The 17,199-nt window shown below is 42.2% G+C and overlaps 1 protein-coding gene across 2 annotated transcripts; it reads left to right on the top strand.

Annotated features, from left to right (window-relative positions):
- Positions 1–1,131: 1,131 nt before the first annotated feature.
- On the top strand, positions 1,132–17,199 carry ISCA1 (iron-sulfur cluster assembly 1). 2 transcript variants are annotated; one of them, XM_017949953.1, is made up of 4 exons: positions 1,132–1,330; positions 9,374–9,427; positions 11,471–11,576; positions 15,476–17,199. In XM_017949953.1, exons 1-4 carry the CDS (start codon positions 1,250–1,252, stop codon positions 15,622–15,624), a joined length of 390 nt encoding a protein of 129 aa, XP_017805442.1. In that variant the 5' UTR covers positions 1,132–1,249; the 3' UTR covers positions 15,625–17,199. The 2 variants fall into 2 exon arrangements, with proteins under 2 accessions (XP_017805442.1, XP_009187315.1); XM_009189051.4 differs by lacking the exon at positions 1,132–1,330 and adding an exon at positions 8,040–8,630.

The raw sequence follows: 17,199 nt of genomic DNA on the forward strand, positions 1-17,199 counted from the left end.
AAAAAAAAGCATCCTCTTACTGCCAATGCGATTGCATTTCTGTAGCAGGAAGTCAGAACTACTTGATGGAATTTTGAACTCTCCTTTCAGAACCTGCAGGAGATCAAAGATAAACTGGGCTTTAAAAAATGTTTCACTGATTAGTTCTTTCCACATCCAAACACTGCGAATCTGTCCTCCCCAGTACTGCTCCATAGACCCCTCCTGCCCTTTTCCCTTCACTTCTAGCACTTCAATGACAAATGCCACCTGTCTTGATGTCCTCTTCTTTTCATCTGCTAACCCTGTCCTGCCAGGATCTCATTCTTCCCTGGCCCCTCTTTACCTGGCTTCCTGTGTACGCCCGGGTACCGCGCCTGTGCACAGTGTCTGGTGCTCAGGAATATTGCATCAAAAGGAAGAATTAAGCCCCTGAGCAGCGAGGACAAGGTCTGACAACACGTGTTAAATCGAATAATTGTTGCTCGCTATAAATGTGACTATTCACAGTGCTGCCCGGTCACATCTTCAAGTAAGGTTGGGTTCCCAGTTCAGCACCAGAATGAAAACTGCATTAGTCACCACCCTTCAGCATCCCCAGCAGTACAGCACGCTGGGGAGAAGGGTGGGGGGTGGAGATTTATTATACAATTATGCGGTAACGCTCTGCTCTTAAGTACTGCCTAGCTGGACCACAAAAGAAGAATGAAAATGGATGTAAATGTCTGGCATCGGAACGATCACTCTGCATTTGAGAGCATAAGCTCCCCGTGCAGGGTTGACATGCGTCCTTAAGCGTCACCGCCTATGATGATGTTTGTCACGGTGAGTATTTAAGCAGGGGGTGACGCTGCACTTTGCCCAGGGGGCAGGTGATGAAGCTACGCGCATCCGGGGTCAGCAGGTCTGAGGTCATTGCTCGCGCCCTCCCTCCCGCCCGCTCCCCGACGTCGCACTGACTCCGTCCCCGGCGGTGACGACATTCCTCCCAGGTCCTGCGCCCCACAGCGTAGTAACCCCACGGCAGGCCACCGCGCGCAATGCAGCTGGTGGCACCCCGGCGTTGAGCAGCAAAACCCCGCCCCGAGCGGCTTGCCCCGCCCCCGGCCCGTCACTCACTCAGCCCACCCAATGGTGGCAGGGGGGCGGGGCTAGGCCTGAGGGCGCCGTGCGCCGATGCTTGTGGCGTCAATGCGCCCGCCGTGTCCATGGAGAGAGGCTGAGGTGGCCGACCTCCGGCCCGAGGCACCGGGGCGCCGGGACGGCGAAGATGTCGGCTTCCTTAGTCCGGGCAACTGTCCGGGCTGTGAGCAAGAGGAAGCTGCAGCCCACCCGGGCAGCCCTCACTCTGGTGAGTGCTCGCGGTGCGTGGTGGGGCCCGTGACATTGCCCGTGTCCGCCCCGTGCAAGGGGAGGTCACTGCGGCCGGGAGCGGGGGCGCAGGGGCGCGGACACGTCAGACCTCGGGGCTGCCCTGACCTGCAGCACAGCCTCGCCGCCCCTTCCCCTTCGGCCCCTCTTTGCAAAGATAAACAAGTCCCGGGCGGGGCTGCTCCCTGGCCCCCGGAAACTACGTTTCCCGGCAGGCCGCGCGGCAGCCGCGTGCGGGCCGGAGGGGAGCACTGGGGTGGGCGTCCCCGGGGTCCGATCGCTTCCACGCTCCGGCCGGCCTGTGCTGTTCGGCCCCTCCGGTTGAGGAGAGGCTGAACGTGCCCGGTGCCGGGGGTGCCCGGTGGTGGCCCAGAGTCCTATCCTGGAGGTGCGTGGGGTGGGGAGGGACGAGGTTTTCCGAAGGACCGCTGTGTCAGGGCGACAGCGTTCGCAGAGGGCGAGCACAGCGGCAACAAAGGCCCCGGCTGCTGCCGAGGTCACGGCCGCGGCGCGCACAGCGTTACTTACCGGTGTCCTGGGTGGTTGAGGCCTTTGAAACTCCCTCTGTGCCTCCAGCAAGCCTAGGCTCTTAGAACAAAAGATGATTTCCCGGAGTGAGTTTAAAGCGTTTTCTGGGTGAAAGGTCAAACACACTCAGGGCACCAGAGTACAACCTGAGCTCGGTGTTCCAGCCGCACCGTGCAGTTTTTTTAGTGGAAGGAAAATCCCATCACATAAAATTAGCCCCTTTAAAGGGTTCGGTGCCATTTAAGACATTCACAGTGTCGTGCAACCATCACTTCTATCTAGTTCCAACATATTTTCACCCCAAAAGAAAAACTTATGATCACGTTCCTACATACACTCCCCTCGTAGTTAAGGAGATGAGTTTATGCAACCATTCGCTTAGAGACTGAAAAAAAAACCGATTTAAATTGATTCATGGATTCTGTTCCATGTAATGCCAAAAGGGCCTATTACCAGAAAATAAGTTTGTAGCAAAGTAGAAGAAAATTGTGATCAGGTGAGAGAATTTATTTTTATAATCAATTTTTTAGGCCTCTGATGTTACTCTGATTATATATGGTACTGCTAGTGTACTGATTACGTATCATTCTATATTACCTCTTTTCTGTCGGAGCAAGCAAATTTTCATACGCCATGGGATGTAGAATTAAACAAGGTTTTAAGAACTAGAGGGCACAGCTCATTCTTTGTGTCTCTTTCAATCTCAGTAAGAGTTATTCAGAATTCTTCCACTGGTAATGGTAGATCCAGGAAGAGCCAGAAGGTTCAGGAACAGTTTTTGCCTTCTATTTTTTGCTTTTTGGCAACCCTATTAACTTTTTTTTTTTTTTTTTTTTTGGAGACAGGGTCTCACTCTGTCTCCCAGGCTGTAGTTCAGTGGTGCAGTCATGGCACACTACAGCCTCAACCTCCTGGGCCCAAGCGATCCTCCCACCTCAGGCTCCCAAATCTCTGGGACCACCGCTGTGCACCATCATGCATGCACCTAGGGTCTCCCTGGGTTGCCCAGGCTGGTCTTGAACTCCTGGGCTCAAGCAGTCCACCAACTTAGCCTCCCAGTGTGCAGGGATTACAGGTGTGAGCCACCATGCCTGGCCCTGATGTCTTTCTTCATCACCATTTGACATGTTACCTTTTCCTTCAGAATTTCTTTTTTTTTTTTGGGGGGGGGACGGTGTCTTGCTGGGTCCCCAGGCTGGAGTCCCGTGGTGTGATCACGGCTCACTGCATCCTCTGCCTCCTGAGTTCAACTCTCTGCCTCAGCCTCCCGAGTAGCTGGGATTACAGACACCCGCCACCATGCCTGGCTAATTTATTTATTTATTTATTTATTTATTTTGTATTTTTAGTAGAGACGGGGTTTCACCATCTTGACCAGGCTGGTCTTGGATCCTGACCTCATGATCCACCCACCTCAACCTCCCAAAGTGCTGGGATCACAGGCGTGAGCCACTGCACCCGGCCCTTCCTTCAGGATTTCTGAGTCAGTCCTTCCTCTCCATTTCTAGTCATTTAGAAAGATCTGCTGTGTTTCAGGACAAATGAATTAGTTATACAGTTCCCAGCCTACAGGGACACAGTCGCAGGCCAAGCCTTTGCCACCTCTTTGGTCTCTCTCTACACTTGAAGTACATGTTATCATAGCAGTTCTCAGTTCACAGGGTTGCCTTGTTGCCTGACTCAGCTGTTCTGGTTAACTTGCAGGAGTCTACTGTCTGAACTCTGTTGTCCTACTTACAGTATGGCTGACTTTAGAAGCTCTTTTCTCTGCGGTCTTAGAAGCTGTACCAGAGAGAAGGCACATCAGTGCTGTTTTCCGCACAGTCTGTGTTGGTGGGCTTGCAGTCATTTTAGTTCCAGCATTCGTGCCCTAGTCAGGACACTATGGCATGTATTGCTTTTTGTGCATAGTTTAACATCAGCATGTATCATCAAGTGCAAAAATATTGATGCAGTCAAAGGCCTAATGAGTGGAGACAGATAAGAGCAAACAAAAGTATACGTAATTTAGTAAAACTGATCGGAAGAGATAAATGTTACTTGGGTCTAATAAGTGGAGACAGATAAGAACAAACAAAAGTATACCTAATTCAGTAAAACTGATCAGAAGGGATACATGTTACCTGGATATATAAATTTTGATATTAGTAATTTGACACGTTGCAGCATTTGAAAAGTGCTGTATCTGTGGAGTCTACCAGATGTCAGCAAAAGGCTAGGAAAAGTAATTGATAATATAACACAGTTCAATGCTGTCAGTATCAGATTATCTACATCTTCCCTATTTCCCTACATATCTAGAAATTGACAAGTGGAATTGAACTTGCAGGAGCCAGATGTGATTAAAGAATTGAAGAGTAAATGCTGCCCTGCTTGCAGACAGATTTATTTCCATCATTGTACAAGTCAGAGCAACCCTAATTTGTAGGATTGGGGTGGGTCACAGCTGTGCATTAAAACGCAACCAAGTTCTGTGAGAAGAATGATGATGCTGTGAGAGAATGATGATGCACAGCCATGATCATTCTTGATGTATTCATTGTGTACAGAAGGTGCCTTAGGGCTTCACTTTCTTTTGGAGTCCAGTTGAGAAGCTAGGAAATGCTTAATGCTCAGTAAGGACGTATGTGTTAGTCCACTGAACTAGAACCAGGAGTCCTTTCGAACAGTGACCAAGCACTAAGATTTCTGTCCGAAGGCAATTTAGGAAATACTACACAAGAAGCACTGGAAGTAGCCTAGCAGTCTAACAGTGAAAGAATGGTTAAGTACATGAGAATAGATCCTGTTGAAGGATATAGTCCCTGTAAATTATGATTTTTTTAAGTTTTAAGAGTTGTAACTCTTCATTCTTTGACTTATGCTGTGCAAATTATTTAATCTTTAATACCTAAATCACAATGGCAGGAATAAAAAGATGATACATTTAAACCATTAAACACTTAGAAGGTGTTCAGTAAATGGTGAATATATTTTTATTACCATGTATCAAATGAAAAAAAATTGTTAAATTGTTTAAATGGAGGCTGCAAAATTATGTATATATGCCATGATTACAAACCTTTTTCTTTTTAGAGACAGGATCTTCCTCTGTCACCAAGGCTCATATGCAGTGGCATGATCATGGCTCACTGCAGCCTCAAACTCCTGGGCTCAAGCAATCCTTTCACCTCAGCCTCCCAAGTAACTGGGACTACAGGCATATGTCACCATGCCTACTAATCTTTTTTTTTTAATTAAAATTTTTTTTTAATTTAAAAAAAATTTTATTTTTTTAATTTATTGTAGAGACAGGGTCTTGCTCTCTTGCCCAGGCTGGTCTCAAACTCCTGGCCTGAAGCCATCCTCCCACCTTGGTCTCCCAAAGTGCTGGCATTACAGGCATGAGCCACCACACCTGGCCCACAAATATATATATGTGTGTGTGTGTGTGTGTGTGTGTATATTTATATATATAAAATATTTGTATATTATATGTGTTTTGGGTGTGTGTATACACACATACACAGATAACAAAAGACAAAAACAACACTCTAATGCCAGGCATGGCTGTTAAGCAATGAGTTTGATAAAATACACTATACTTGTTCACAGGCTCTCTTTATTTATCATCTTTTGTTCCCCCAGAAAATTGATATATTGACATTAAAATGCCACGTTTGTAATGAAATTAAAATAAGTTGTTGTTGGCACGTGTTTAGTACACACAATCACAGAGTTAACTTTGGGTTTTAATTTAATTTTGTTTTCTTAAACAGCAAAAAATGAAATTTGCCTGGGGAGTTACTTAAAGAAATACAGGATTGAAAATGAAAAGTTTCTCCTACAAGGATTAGAAAGTGTATTGCTATGAAGTAGTGATAAAACATTCATCTACAGTGCCTTTTCCCATAATTTTAACAGCAGAAACATCTTGGAAATACTTAGGTTTTTAATTAGGCCAAAATATCTTACCTCAAAGATAACCTCTCACTTTAAAAGTCATATTCCTGTGATTTGCATTCAGGAAGCTCTTAAATTTTAAAACATGGGCCAAGTCTCAGGTAAGCTATAGTCATTAATAGTACATACATTTCTTGAGAATTACATGTTTCTTGGTAGTTCTGGGAAGTGCACTGGTACTGGCATTCTGCGAGGCCCTGCAGCATGCCGTGTAGTTGAAGATTTTATGCTCTTTCTCTCATGAATTTTCCCTAAGCACAAAGTTGCCAGGGTATGTAGACTTAAAGCAGGGTAGGATTCTTAGCCTCTCCCTGATACTGAGACACAAAAAGTACTTTTTATAGCTCGATTTTTTTTTAAGTCCCAACTGTTCCCTGTTTAACCACTCTCACTTGTTCTGAAAATCAGATCCATCACTTTGAAAGTCGTAAGAACCTTTTCCTTTGGTTGAGTACTCACCTGGGTTATCCATCATTAGTAACACCCTCCTGGTGAAGTACGTTTGGTTTTGGCCTGACACAGGAAAATTAAGACACATGTTTAGTTCCTATAACAACAGCTTCCCAGGCACACAGGTTCCTGTTGAATGTTACTTTTCCTTAAAGAGCCCTTCAATATAAGATGTAAACATCAGCAACTTTGTGATAAGTAGACCAATCCACACGAATTGCTTTCATTTACTGTATTTAAGTGTTTCCTGCTAAAAGTTGAGAAAATAAGAAAATAGATGACTTTGTAAAACCAAATTAGATAATTTAGAAAACCACTTGGAAATTTTTAAAAAATTATATATTTGGGGCTGGTAAACGGAGTAGTGTGACACACGTTTGTTTTGTTTGGATCATGCAATGGTGTGCCCGTCTGTGCCTTTGATCTACTCACATTAAATCAAGACCGCGTTTAAGATTTTAGTTCCAGCAGGTATTTTCCATGGCTATGCTTTTTGTTTTTTGTTTTTTGTTTTTTGGAGACAGAGTCTCACTCTGTTTCCCAGGCTGGAGTGCAGCAGCATGATCTCGGCTTACTGCAACCTCCGCCTCCCGGGTTCAAGCGATTCTCGTGCCTCAGCCTTCTGAGTAGCTGGGATTACAGGCACGTGCCACCATCCTCAGCTAATTTTTGTATTTTTAATAGGGATGGGATTTCACCATGTTGGCCAGGCTGGTCTCAAACTCCTGACCTCAAGTGATCCTTCCACCTCGGCCTCCCAAAGTGTTGGGAATATAGGCATGAGCCACCGCACCCAGCCAAGCTATGCCTTTTTAAAAGAAACTTACAGAAAGCTATTTTTATTTGACAGTAAACGATTAATTTCTTCAGCATGCACATAGGAAAATATGATCGTGAAAATTTACAAGTGGTTGATAAGAAAGCTAGCTTTTATTGACAATCATTTAGAACAGGGGTCCCCAGTCCCTGTGGTACAGACTGGTACTGGTCCATGGCCTGTTAGGAACAGGGCCTCACAGCAGGAGGTGAGAGCAGCAGGCAAGCCAAGCATTACCACCTAAGCAAGCTCCACCTCCCGTCACATCAGCAGCAGCGTTAGAGTCTCATAGGAGCGCAAACCCTAGTGTGAACTGCAGGTGTGAGAAGCTAGTTTGTGTGCTCCTTATGAGAACAATGCCTGATGATCTGTCACTGTCTCGCATCACCCCTAGATGGGACCATCTAGTTGCAGAAAAACAAGCTCAGGGCCCCCACTGATTGTACGTTTTGATGAGTTGTATAATTATTTCATTATATATTACAATGTAATAATAGAAATAAAGTGCACAATAAATATAGTGCACTTGAATCATCCAGAAGCTATTCCGCTTATCCGTGGGAAGATTGTCTTCCTCGAAACCAGTCCTTGATGCCAAAAACATTTGGGACCACTGATTTAGAAGGGTAATGAGCACTTTTAAAAATAGTAACTATTTCTATAACTATTTAAAGTTGGTATTCTGTGACTCAAAAAACAAAAACAACACCATAGTCCTGCTCTTCCCGTTTCTCCTTCCGCCCCCTGTGTGCTACTCCCTGCGTTGTAGGACTGCTTGCCTCCTTTTCTGATAGAACCATGGGAAAAGGCCTTTAGAGGCCGCCTACTGGCAGTGGTTGGTTTGTTTGTTTACAGTGACATGCAATAAGAAATGTATATACACAGATACTATATATTAATAACTGAATTAAAAGTTTTACTAAACAGTATTCACTTTTTTTAAGTGCAGTGCATTTAAATTTTTAAAACATGTTGGTCTTCACATTCTAAATTGCTTTTATGCCCTTCTAAACTGGGTCTATACTGTGTTTAAACATGCTCATCTAGCTGAACGCCCACCCCGACAGGGCAGGAGAGTACACTCTAGGGCCATCCATTGGGCTGGCTCCTCCAGGTGTCAGTCCTGGCCTCAGTTTACTACCAAGTCTTAGGTCGTAATATCCAGACTTTGAAACTTCAGAAGCAGTCTCAAAAACTTGACTATACAGTAAAATGTCAGTACAAAGAACTGAAGGGCCTGCAGAGCACTGCCAGCTAGAGGAGCTGATAAAGTAGGAAGGACGCACGTAATCTCTTCATTATGATGTACTCTCATCATCATCATAATACTTGGTTTTTCTGTGCCTGCCTGTCCTGAATGCTTTTCATGAGTTTAAATATTTAATCCTCGCAAGAATCCTGAGGAGGAGGAACTATTATCCCTGTTTCCTCAGTAAGGGACTAGAAGTCAGAGAAGCCACTTAGGGTGACTACCCCGGAGGCACAGCCAGGAAGTGGGCCAGGAATGCCGGAGAACAGCCTCCTTCCCGAGGAAGTGGAGTTGGTAATGCCGACCTGTTTCACACACACTCTGATGTCTTTCTCATTTTGAGGCCCACTGAGCTATGTTACACAGCATTTCTCCTGGGAAACAGCTCCTCCTTGTTCTTACTTCTGTCGTTGACTAGCTTAGTTTTCTTCATCTAGATCTCCTGAGATGTTGGTTTAATCCACGTTGGAAAAAATCTGTGTGAGCATTTGGTGGGACTGGTGCAAGAAGCACACCCTGGGTTATTTTATGCTGGTAACACTGTTTCCTCAAGCTATGCATTTTGTTGGATTAGAAATGGATTGTGAGTAAGAAAAAAAAAGTGTAGGATGAATAATCAACAGGAAAAACACCTGAGGTTGGCCTTCCCAGTGAGATACTTGATTCCTTCATTGGCTCTTTGTCGTAGGCAACATGCTGGTTGCTGGGCATAGAGTTGATGCACAAAATAGATGCTGCCCAGAAAAATAGCATTTGTGATGTGAGTGAATAGCACCTTAGAGAGAAGGACAGGGAACCAACCTGACCTAAGGAACAAGATTAAAAGGATGTTGCTAGCAGATACTTTTTAAAATAAAGAGGGTATTTTGAATTCAGTATAGTTTATGTGTTTCTATATAAAGTCCATAAGGTAACCTGGGAAGAATGGAACATAAATTTGTCACATGAATTTGCTAAAGACAGACTTACGAAGACTGATAAATATGAGGCTTTGAAGAACAAGTTTTGTAGCTAAAAACATCGTTTTCTTTTTTCAGACACCTTCAGCAGTAAACAAGATAAAACAACTTCTTAAAGATAAGCCTGAGCATGTAAGTAAAACCAGTTAATTATTCAGTAAAAACCTGAAGCTGTATTTCAAAATAAATTTATCCTGTGATACACAGTATTATTTCATTTAGGGGTTTTTATTTAAAAGGTAAAATATACTCAGGATTTCGTAAAAATTCAAATAATACAAAAGGGCATTTAACTAAAAGGAAGTCATTCTTTCTTCCAAGAAGCAACCTCTTTGGTGTCCTTCCAGGAGTAATGTATACATTTGAAGTGGCTAGACCTGATTTTCTCAGCCTCCTCACAGTTGACACTTTAGGGCAGATTGTAGAATGTTTGACAGCATCTCTGGCCTCTGTCCACTAGATACCAGTAGTAACCCTTCTTTGCCACAACAAAGAATCCACATATGTGGAACCCACTGATACGGAAAGGTGACTGTATAGAGTAAAAGTGTTGTGAAGGGTAATGAGCACTTTTTTTTCCTGATTCTACAAAGCTTTGGTTGTCCCAACCAAAAATGTCTCCCTGAGGGCCACCACTGGCCTACACTGGGCTTGTTATTCTTGTGTGTGTCTCTTCCTACCATAAATGTTTTCATTACACTTTGCTTTTTACCCTTAATAATGTGGCTTGAAGATATTTCCATATCATTATGTAATGATCTGCCTCCCTTTCTTGGCTGCATGTAGAGTATGTTCCATTGAACAAGTTCGATTTCTTTAACCAGTCCCCATGTTAAAGGGTTGTTTTCATTCAGTGCTGCCACAAACACCGTTCAGCAACTATTTAGTGGCTGCAGTGTGCCAGGCTCATTGTTCTAGACCTGTAAGCATGGCTTAGTTCACCTACATAGGATCCATTCCTATATATAGAATTGTTGAGTTAGGAGTGTGTGTATCATCTTAATTGTACGTTGTTGCCGATGAAATGCTGTAAATCATTTCAAGTAATGGACTATCAATATTTAATAATTAGACTGTGGAGTGATCTGGTTTCTGTTGTTAACCTACGTTACAATGTAATGGAAGTTCTCAAACTTGCCTTTTAAAATTATTAAATTTCAGAGGATATCAGTGTTCTGATTCAATTTGGATAGACCAATGACTAGAGTACAAATTGGCCTAATGAAACAAGAATTTAGCTTTGTAAAATCAGGAACTGCTGGTGAAATAGTACTTACAATACTTTTACTATATACAGTCACCTCTCCGTATCTGTGGGTTCTGCATACATGGATTCAGTCAACCACAGGTCAAAAATATTTGGGAAAAAAATAGAAGGTTGCATCTGTATTAAACATGTACAGACTTTTATTCTCCAAACAATACAGTATAACAACTATTTATGTAGCATTACATTATTACAGGTATTCAAGTCATCCAGAAGTTATTTAAAGGGCATGGGAAGATGTGTATAAGTTATATACAAATACTGTGCCATTTGCATAAGGGACTTGAGTGTCTGCAGATTTTTGTATACTCAGGTAGTCCTGGAACCAGTTTCCCACACATACTGAGGGATGACTGTATTTAAATGAAAAGGCAGATCAGCCCTAAGACCGAGAACTCAGGTAGATATTGTTCGAAAATTGCGTTAATGTAAACATCGATATTTTTAAAGTGCTGTTTGGTCACTTTTTTAAACGTCTTTTGTCTGTATTGACTGCAGTCTTTTGCTTTCTGGTATTTGAGACTGCACACAGGTCTGCACTCGAATTCAGATCCCATGTAGAGATAGGATTGCCAGGTGATAGACTGTGAACCCTGGTGAATCCTAACCACAAGGAAACATTTCAGAGTATATCTCACAGAACAAGGTAGGGCAAAAACATTTTAGATAAAGTCCCTGGCTGGACAGGGTGCTCCTGCCTTGTAATCCCAATGCTCTGAGAGGCCGAGGTGGAAGCGTTGTTTGAGTCCAGGAGTTCGAGACGAGCCTGGGCTACATAGTGAGACCCTGTGCTACAAAAAGTAAAAGAAAGTCCATTTTGGTGTGGGGAGGCTACTGTCACTTTATTAGTATAATTGTTTAATCTGTACTACTTTAAAACTAAGTTTATACTTTCACTTCTTTTTCAGGTAGGTGTAAAAGTTGGTGTCCGAACCAGGGGCTGTAACGGCCTTTCTTATACTCTAGAATATACAAAGACAAAAGGAGATTCTGATGAAGAAGTTATTCAAGATGGTGAGTTTTTAACCAACATTTTTTGGGCACGTTGTTTTGCCTAAAATTGTTAGCCTTGCACAGCACAAAGTAAAAAATAAGGATAGTAGTAGGAATTATGTAAATAATGCTCACTGTGTGTGTAGGCGTTGTTTGATGGAATTTCATATATTAACTGATGTATACACAACACTGAATGAGGGTGGTACCATACTATCCCTGTTTTTCTGATGAAGAAACTGAGGCACAGAGGAGTTAAATAGTTTAAGGTCATAGGAAGTGGCCTAGTAAAGTTCTTTCCAGAGACTGTGCTCTTAGTAACTAATTGGTAAATTATTCTATAAGCTTGTTTTAACTATGAAAGATCATTGTTATGTCCAAAAGGGAACCAACCTTAAACCTCGCAGTGAGCCAGGAGTTTTTGTGTAAGCAGGAGTTTTATATCTGTGTCAAATAAGTACAAGTTGGGCATTCCAACCCAAACATCTGAAATCTGAAACACTCCCAGATTCAAAACTTTCAAAGTGGGTGCCAGCATGACACTCAGAGGAACTGCTCATGGGAGCTTTTTGGATTTGGGATGCTCAGGCAGTAAGTGTAATGCAGATACAGTCACACATCACTTGACGCTGGAGATACATTCGGAAAAATGTGACATGAGACAAATACCCTGGGGTGTACTTACACAAACCCAGATGGCAGAGCCTACCACATGCCTCGGCTAGATGATACAAACTATTGCTCCTAGGCTTCAAACCTGTACTGCATGTGACTGTGCTGAATACTGTGCACAGTTCTAACACAGTGGTAAGTATTTGTGTAAACATACCTAAACAAAGAAAAAATGTAGTGAAATTTCACTGTAAAAGATCAAATGTGGTCAGGTGTGTGAACACAAGCCTATTGTCCCAGCTACTCAGGAGATTGAGGCAAGAGGATTCCTTGAGCACAGGAGTTCAAGATTGTTGTGTACTGGCTGGGCGTGGTGGCTCACCCCTGTAATCCCAGCACTTTGGGAGGCCAAGGTGGATGGATCACGAGGTCAGGAGTTCATGACCAGCCTGGCCAACATGGTGAAACCCCGTCTCTACTGAAAATACAAAAAATTAGCCAGGTGTGGTGGCACACCCCTGTAGTCCCAGCTACTGGGAGGCTGAGGCAGAAGAATCACTTGAACCCCGGGAGGCGGAGGTTGCAGTGAGCCGAGACCATGCCATTGCACTCCAGCCTGGGTGACAAAGCAAGACTCCGTCTCAAAAAAAAAAAAAAAAAAAGATTGTAGTGCACTTTGTTCATACCTGTGAATAGCCACTGCCCTTCATCCTGGGCAACATAGCAAGACCTCCATCTCTTAAAAAGAAAAAGAAATGAAGAAGGAGAAGAAGATAAAACACGGTACACCTGTATGTGGCACTTACCATGCATGGAGCTTGCAGGACTGGAAGTTGTCCTCGTGAGTCAGTGAGTGAGTAGGGGAGTGGTGAGTGAATGTGAAAGCCTAGGACATTACTTTGTAGTACTATAGACCTTATAAACCTTGTACATTTAGTCTTCAGTAATAAATTAACCTTAGTTTACTGAAACTTTTTTACTTCGTAAGCTTTGCGATTTTTTTCATTTTAACTTTTTGACTCTTTTGTAATAACATTAACTTGAAACATACATTGTACAAATGTACAAAAATTTTTTATGTCCTTATTCTATAAGCTTTTCCCTATTTTTAATTTTTTTTCTTCTTTTTTTTTTTTTTTAACTTTATAAACGTTTTAATTAAAAACTAAGACACAAACATGCGTATTAGCTTAGGCCTCCACAGGGTCAGGGTCATCAGTATCCCTGTCTTCCACCTCGTCCTCTCATCCCTTTGCCATCAGGAGCAGTAACACTCATGGAATCGTCATCTTCTCTGATAACGATGCCTTCTTCTGGATACCTCCTGAAGAACCTTCCTTAGGCTGTTTCACAGTTAACTTTTTTTTTCTAAGTAGAAGTACACTCTAAAGTAACAATTAAAAAGCATAGTATAGTAAATACATAAAGCAGTAACATAACCATTTATTATCATTATCAAGTATGATGGAGTGTACAATAATTGAACATGCTTAGACTTTTATACGACTGGTAGTGCAGGTTTGTTTACACCAGCATCACCACAAACACCTCAGTAATGGGTTGTCTTGTGATATTATGGTGGTTACAGCATTGCTAGGCAATAGGAATTTTCAGCTCCATTATAATCCTTTTTTTTTTTTTTGAGACAGCGTCTCGCTCTCTCGCCCAGACTGGAGTGCAGTGGTGTGATCTCGGCTTGCTGCAACCTCCGCCTCCTGGGTTCAAGCAATCCTCCCACCTCAGCCCCCCAAGTAGCTGGGATTGTGGCGCCCACCACCATGCCTGGTTCATTTTTGTATTTTTAGTGGAGCTGTATTATCAACTCATGTTTTTGAGGAATCCTGTATTTCCAATTGTTATTAAAAACTATTTAATTATAATTACATTTAATTATAATTAAAATTATTTAATTATATTTGCCACTGCCCCATTCTTCCACCCTCTAATCTGTTAAAACCTATCTAAAATAAATAATTTATCTTATCATTGGAAGTATGCACTTAGCTTGCAGTTCTTACCTCCATGGCAGAATGAGGCCTAGATTCCTAAGTGTGCTTTCTTATTAAACTAAAGTTACTAAGCAATCAAGACCTTTTAAAAATATATTATTTTGAAAATTATAACACTTTATAAACCTTAAGATTCTCATCTTAAAGAAGAGGTGACTTAATTACATATTGTTTATATTTAGCTAATGGCTCAATTTCTTATAAGGAAGAAAGTTTTTTGTTTTGTTTTGGTTTTTTATTTGTTTTTTGAGAGAGAGTCTTGCTCTCTTACCCAGGCTGGAGTGCCGTGGCACAATCATGGCTCACTGTAGCCTCTGTCTCCCTGGCTCAAGCAATCCTCCCACCTCAGCCTCCCGAGTAGCTGGGACTACAGGCACCCACCACCATGCCCAGCTAATTTTTGTATTTTTAGTGGAGACAGGGTTTTGCCATGTTTCCCAGACTAGAAAGCTTTCTTAAACTGATTGTATTTGTTGGCTGGGCACTGTGACTCACACCTCTAATCCCAGCACTTTGGGAGGCTGAGGTGGGAGGATCACTTGAGCCCAGGAATGCAAGACCAACTTGGACCACATGGTGAAACCCTGACTCTAAAACAATACAAAAATTAGCTGGTCCTGGTGGTATGTGCCTGTAATCCTGTGGGAGGATCACTTGAGCCTGGGAGGCGGAGCTTGTGGTGAGCCATGATCATACTGCTGCACTCCAGCCGGGGTGACAGAGCGAGACTCTGTGTCAAAAAAAAAGATTGTATTTACAAAGATGCTGATCTCTACCTGTGTAATTACTAGGGAATAGTACCCGTTTTCCATCCCATAACCAGAAAAGACTATTGTTGTACTGATTGATCTTACTGAAATAGCCCCGTTGTATCGCAGGCCTTTGTATCTCTTTAAGCTTAAATCCGTGTATCTAGTGTATAGATGTTATTACAGAATTTTCATAAATTTTTTTTCATTTCATAAAACTCACCAAGAATATACATTTTCTTCACGTTGCAAACTGGAAAAATGAGTGAAGTATAGTGAAAGGTAAATTCTCATTTTGCGTAAAATTGTCATGGGATACTTATCTAAAATTCTCCCTTAATGTGATTGTTTGTGACATAAATTCGTGTGTGGGAAAGAAAGGGCAGACAGGAAACTGAATGCTTAATTCCTTAAGGAAATAATTTAAAATGTTCAAAGCTTCCTGTTTGACTTTTGTTGATAGTCACTATTTAAAGTTCACTTGTGCTTTGAATCAGCGAGTTCCATAAGGCTCCTGGCTTTATATGACACATGCTTTCTTTTCCCCAAGGAGTCAGAGTATTCATCGAAAAGAAAGCACAGCTAACACTTTTAGGAACAGAAATGGACTATGTTGAAGACAAATTATCCAGTGAGTTTGTGTTCAATAACCCAAACATCAAAGGGACTTGTGGCTGTGGAGAAAGCTTTAATATTTGAAATCTCAGGACTCTTCTGGCCGTAGGTTCCAGGAAAGCTCGTGGAAGCCTTGTTGCTCACTGCAGAAATCGTGTGACTGTCACATGCTGGAAAATAAAGTGATACATCTTGAAAATGAAGCCAGTGTGTTGGATTCCAGAAGAAATGATATTTGTATTCTCTATAGGGGACAGAAAGTGAGAAGCCATCACTCTGTTTGGATCATTTAGGTCTCTTGCATCCTTTGTTTTAGAACCAGTTTCATTAAAGTTGCCTTCCTGGGCACCTGTTTATCCATTTCCTGAACTGTGTGCACTCCTTAGATTGCTATTGAATGGCTTGAACATCCCTCAACATTTCTCCCAACCTGATCGGCGACTCCAAAAATCCGAGACAGGACATCCTGACTGCTGGTAGTAACATGGTAGTGCATTGTTTTTTCCACCCAAACTTAACATAGCCTTTTTATACACTTTTATGAAAAATTTCATTGTCAGATGCCTCATTGCGTACCCTTTAATAGTACCAGGCAAAGATTTTCTTCAACTGTAGTACAGATTAGTTCTGAGTGATGGTATCAAAAGGTGAGAAAGACGCCATCCATTTGTTTTTTAATCCAGTTATTTTGCCACCCTATATGTCTGTTCAGAGAGGGGATCTCAAGCTGACTTTGATTCTTTTAGTTAAGGAGACTCTTAAAGCCATCTAGCCCACCTCCCTCAATTCCCTGTGTGAGGAAGCAAAACCCCAGAGAAGCCAAAGGGCTCCTGTCCACTCCGATTCCACAGGCCGGGGGAGAGTAGGGAGTCTAACCCCCCTCCCCTTCCTCGTAGGTGACACATGCTTTGTCCTCTGAGGCAGTCAGTGAAGGCAAATGGTCTGACTTCTTTATGTGGTCAACATTTTGATAGAATTTCTTTATAATTTGATAGAGATTATATTATTTTTATTTTATTTTGAGTGAGAAGAATTTTAAAACCTTTTTATGTGAATTACCATCTTGTTTCTTTCACCTTTGAAACAGTGGGTTGTAGCAGAGACATTGTAGCAACCCAGAGTTATGCTTTTGGAATGTGGTCCTCAACTGTGCAGGAGAACATGGGGATCCTTTGTTAACATTCCCAGTGTGCATACACTTTCTGGTTCCTCCGTCCAGTTGCTAAAGTTCTTAGTATTTTAGCCTAACGTTTTTATCACCTACTTTTCTTGAAAAGTGTTCCTTTTGTCACTTAGTTACTGATTTTCCTGGGTTTGACATACTAAGTATTCTATGAGATGATATATATGCTTTTTTTGAAAGCTGATTCTCATGAATTCAAGTAGCTGAGTTCCTTTGTTTCTTTTATTCACTAAAGTAGCTGGCACAAAACACAGAAACCTAGAGCAGTAGTTTTATGTAAATGCTCATGAGTTTGTATCGATAATATAATTGTTGATCCACTTATAATTCGTGCAATACTGTATGTATGTAGACATTGAGTTGTCAATTAAAGAAAATGTGGCCTCTTTGTGATCATAAAATTGCCTTGTTGAGGGGAGAGGGTTTGGGACAGCAGCTGCTAAAGCCAATAAAAAAATGACTGTCTTTTTTGCCGA

This window comes from Papio anubis, chromosome 13, assembly GCF_008728515.1.
Source record: "Papio anubis isolate 15944 chromosome 13, Panubis1.0, whole genome shotgun sequence".
Taxonomy (NCBI): Eukaryota; Metazoa; Chordata; class Mammalia; order Primates; family Cercopithecidae; genus Papio; species Papio anubis.

What these genes read in the sequence shown, in the direction of transcription:
- ISCA1 (XM_017949953.1), top strand. Translation starts at nt 1,250, where the DNA reads ATGTCGGCTTCCTTAGTCCGGGCAACTGTCCGGGCTGTGAGCAAGAGG. An exon ending in CCCGGGCAGCCCTCACTCTG is followed by an intron (nt 1,331 to 9,373) that starts GTGAGTGCTCGC and finishes TTCTTTTTTCAG; the next exon opens with ACACCTTCAGCAGTAAACAA. An exon ending in TGAAGAAGTTATTCAAGATG is followed by an intron (nt 11,577 to 15,475) that starts GTGAGTTTTTAA and finishes CTTTTCCCCAAG; the next exon opens with GAGTCAGAGTATTCATCGAA.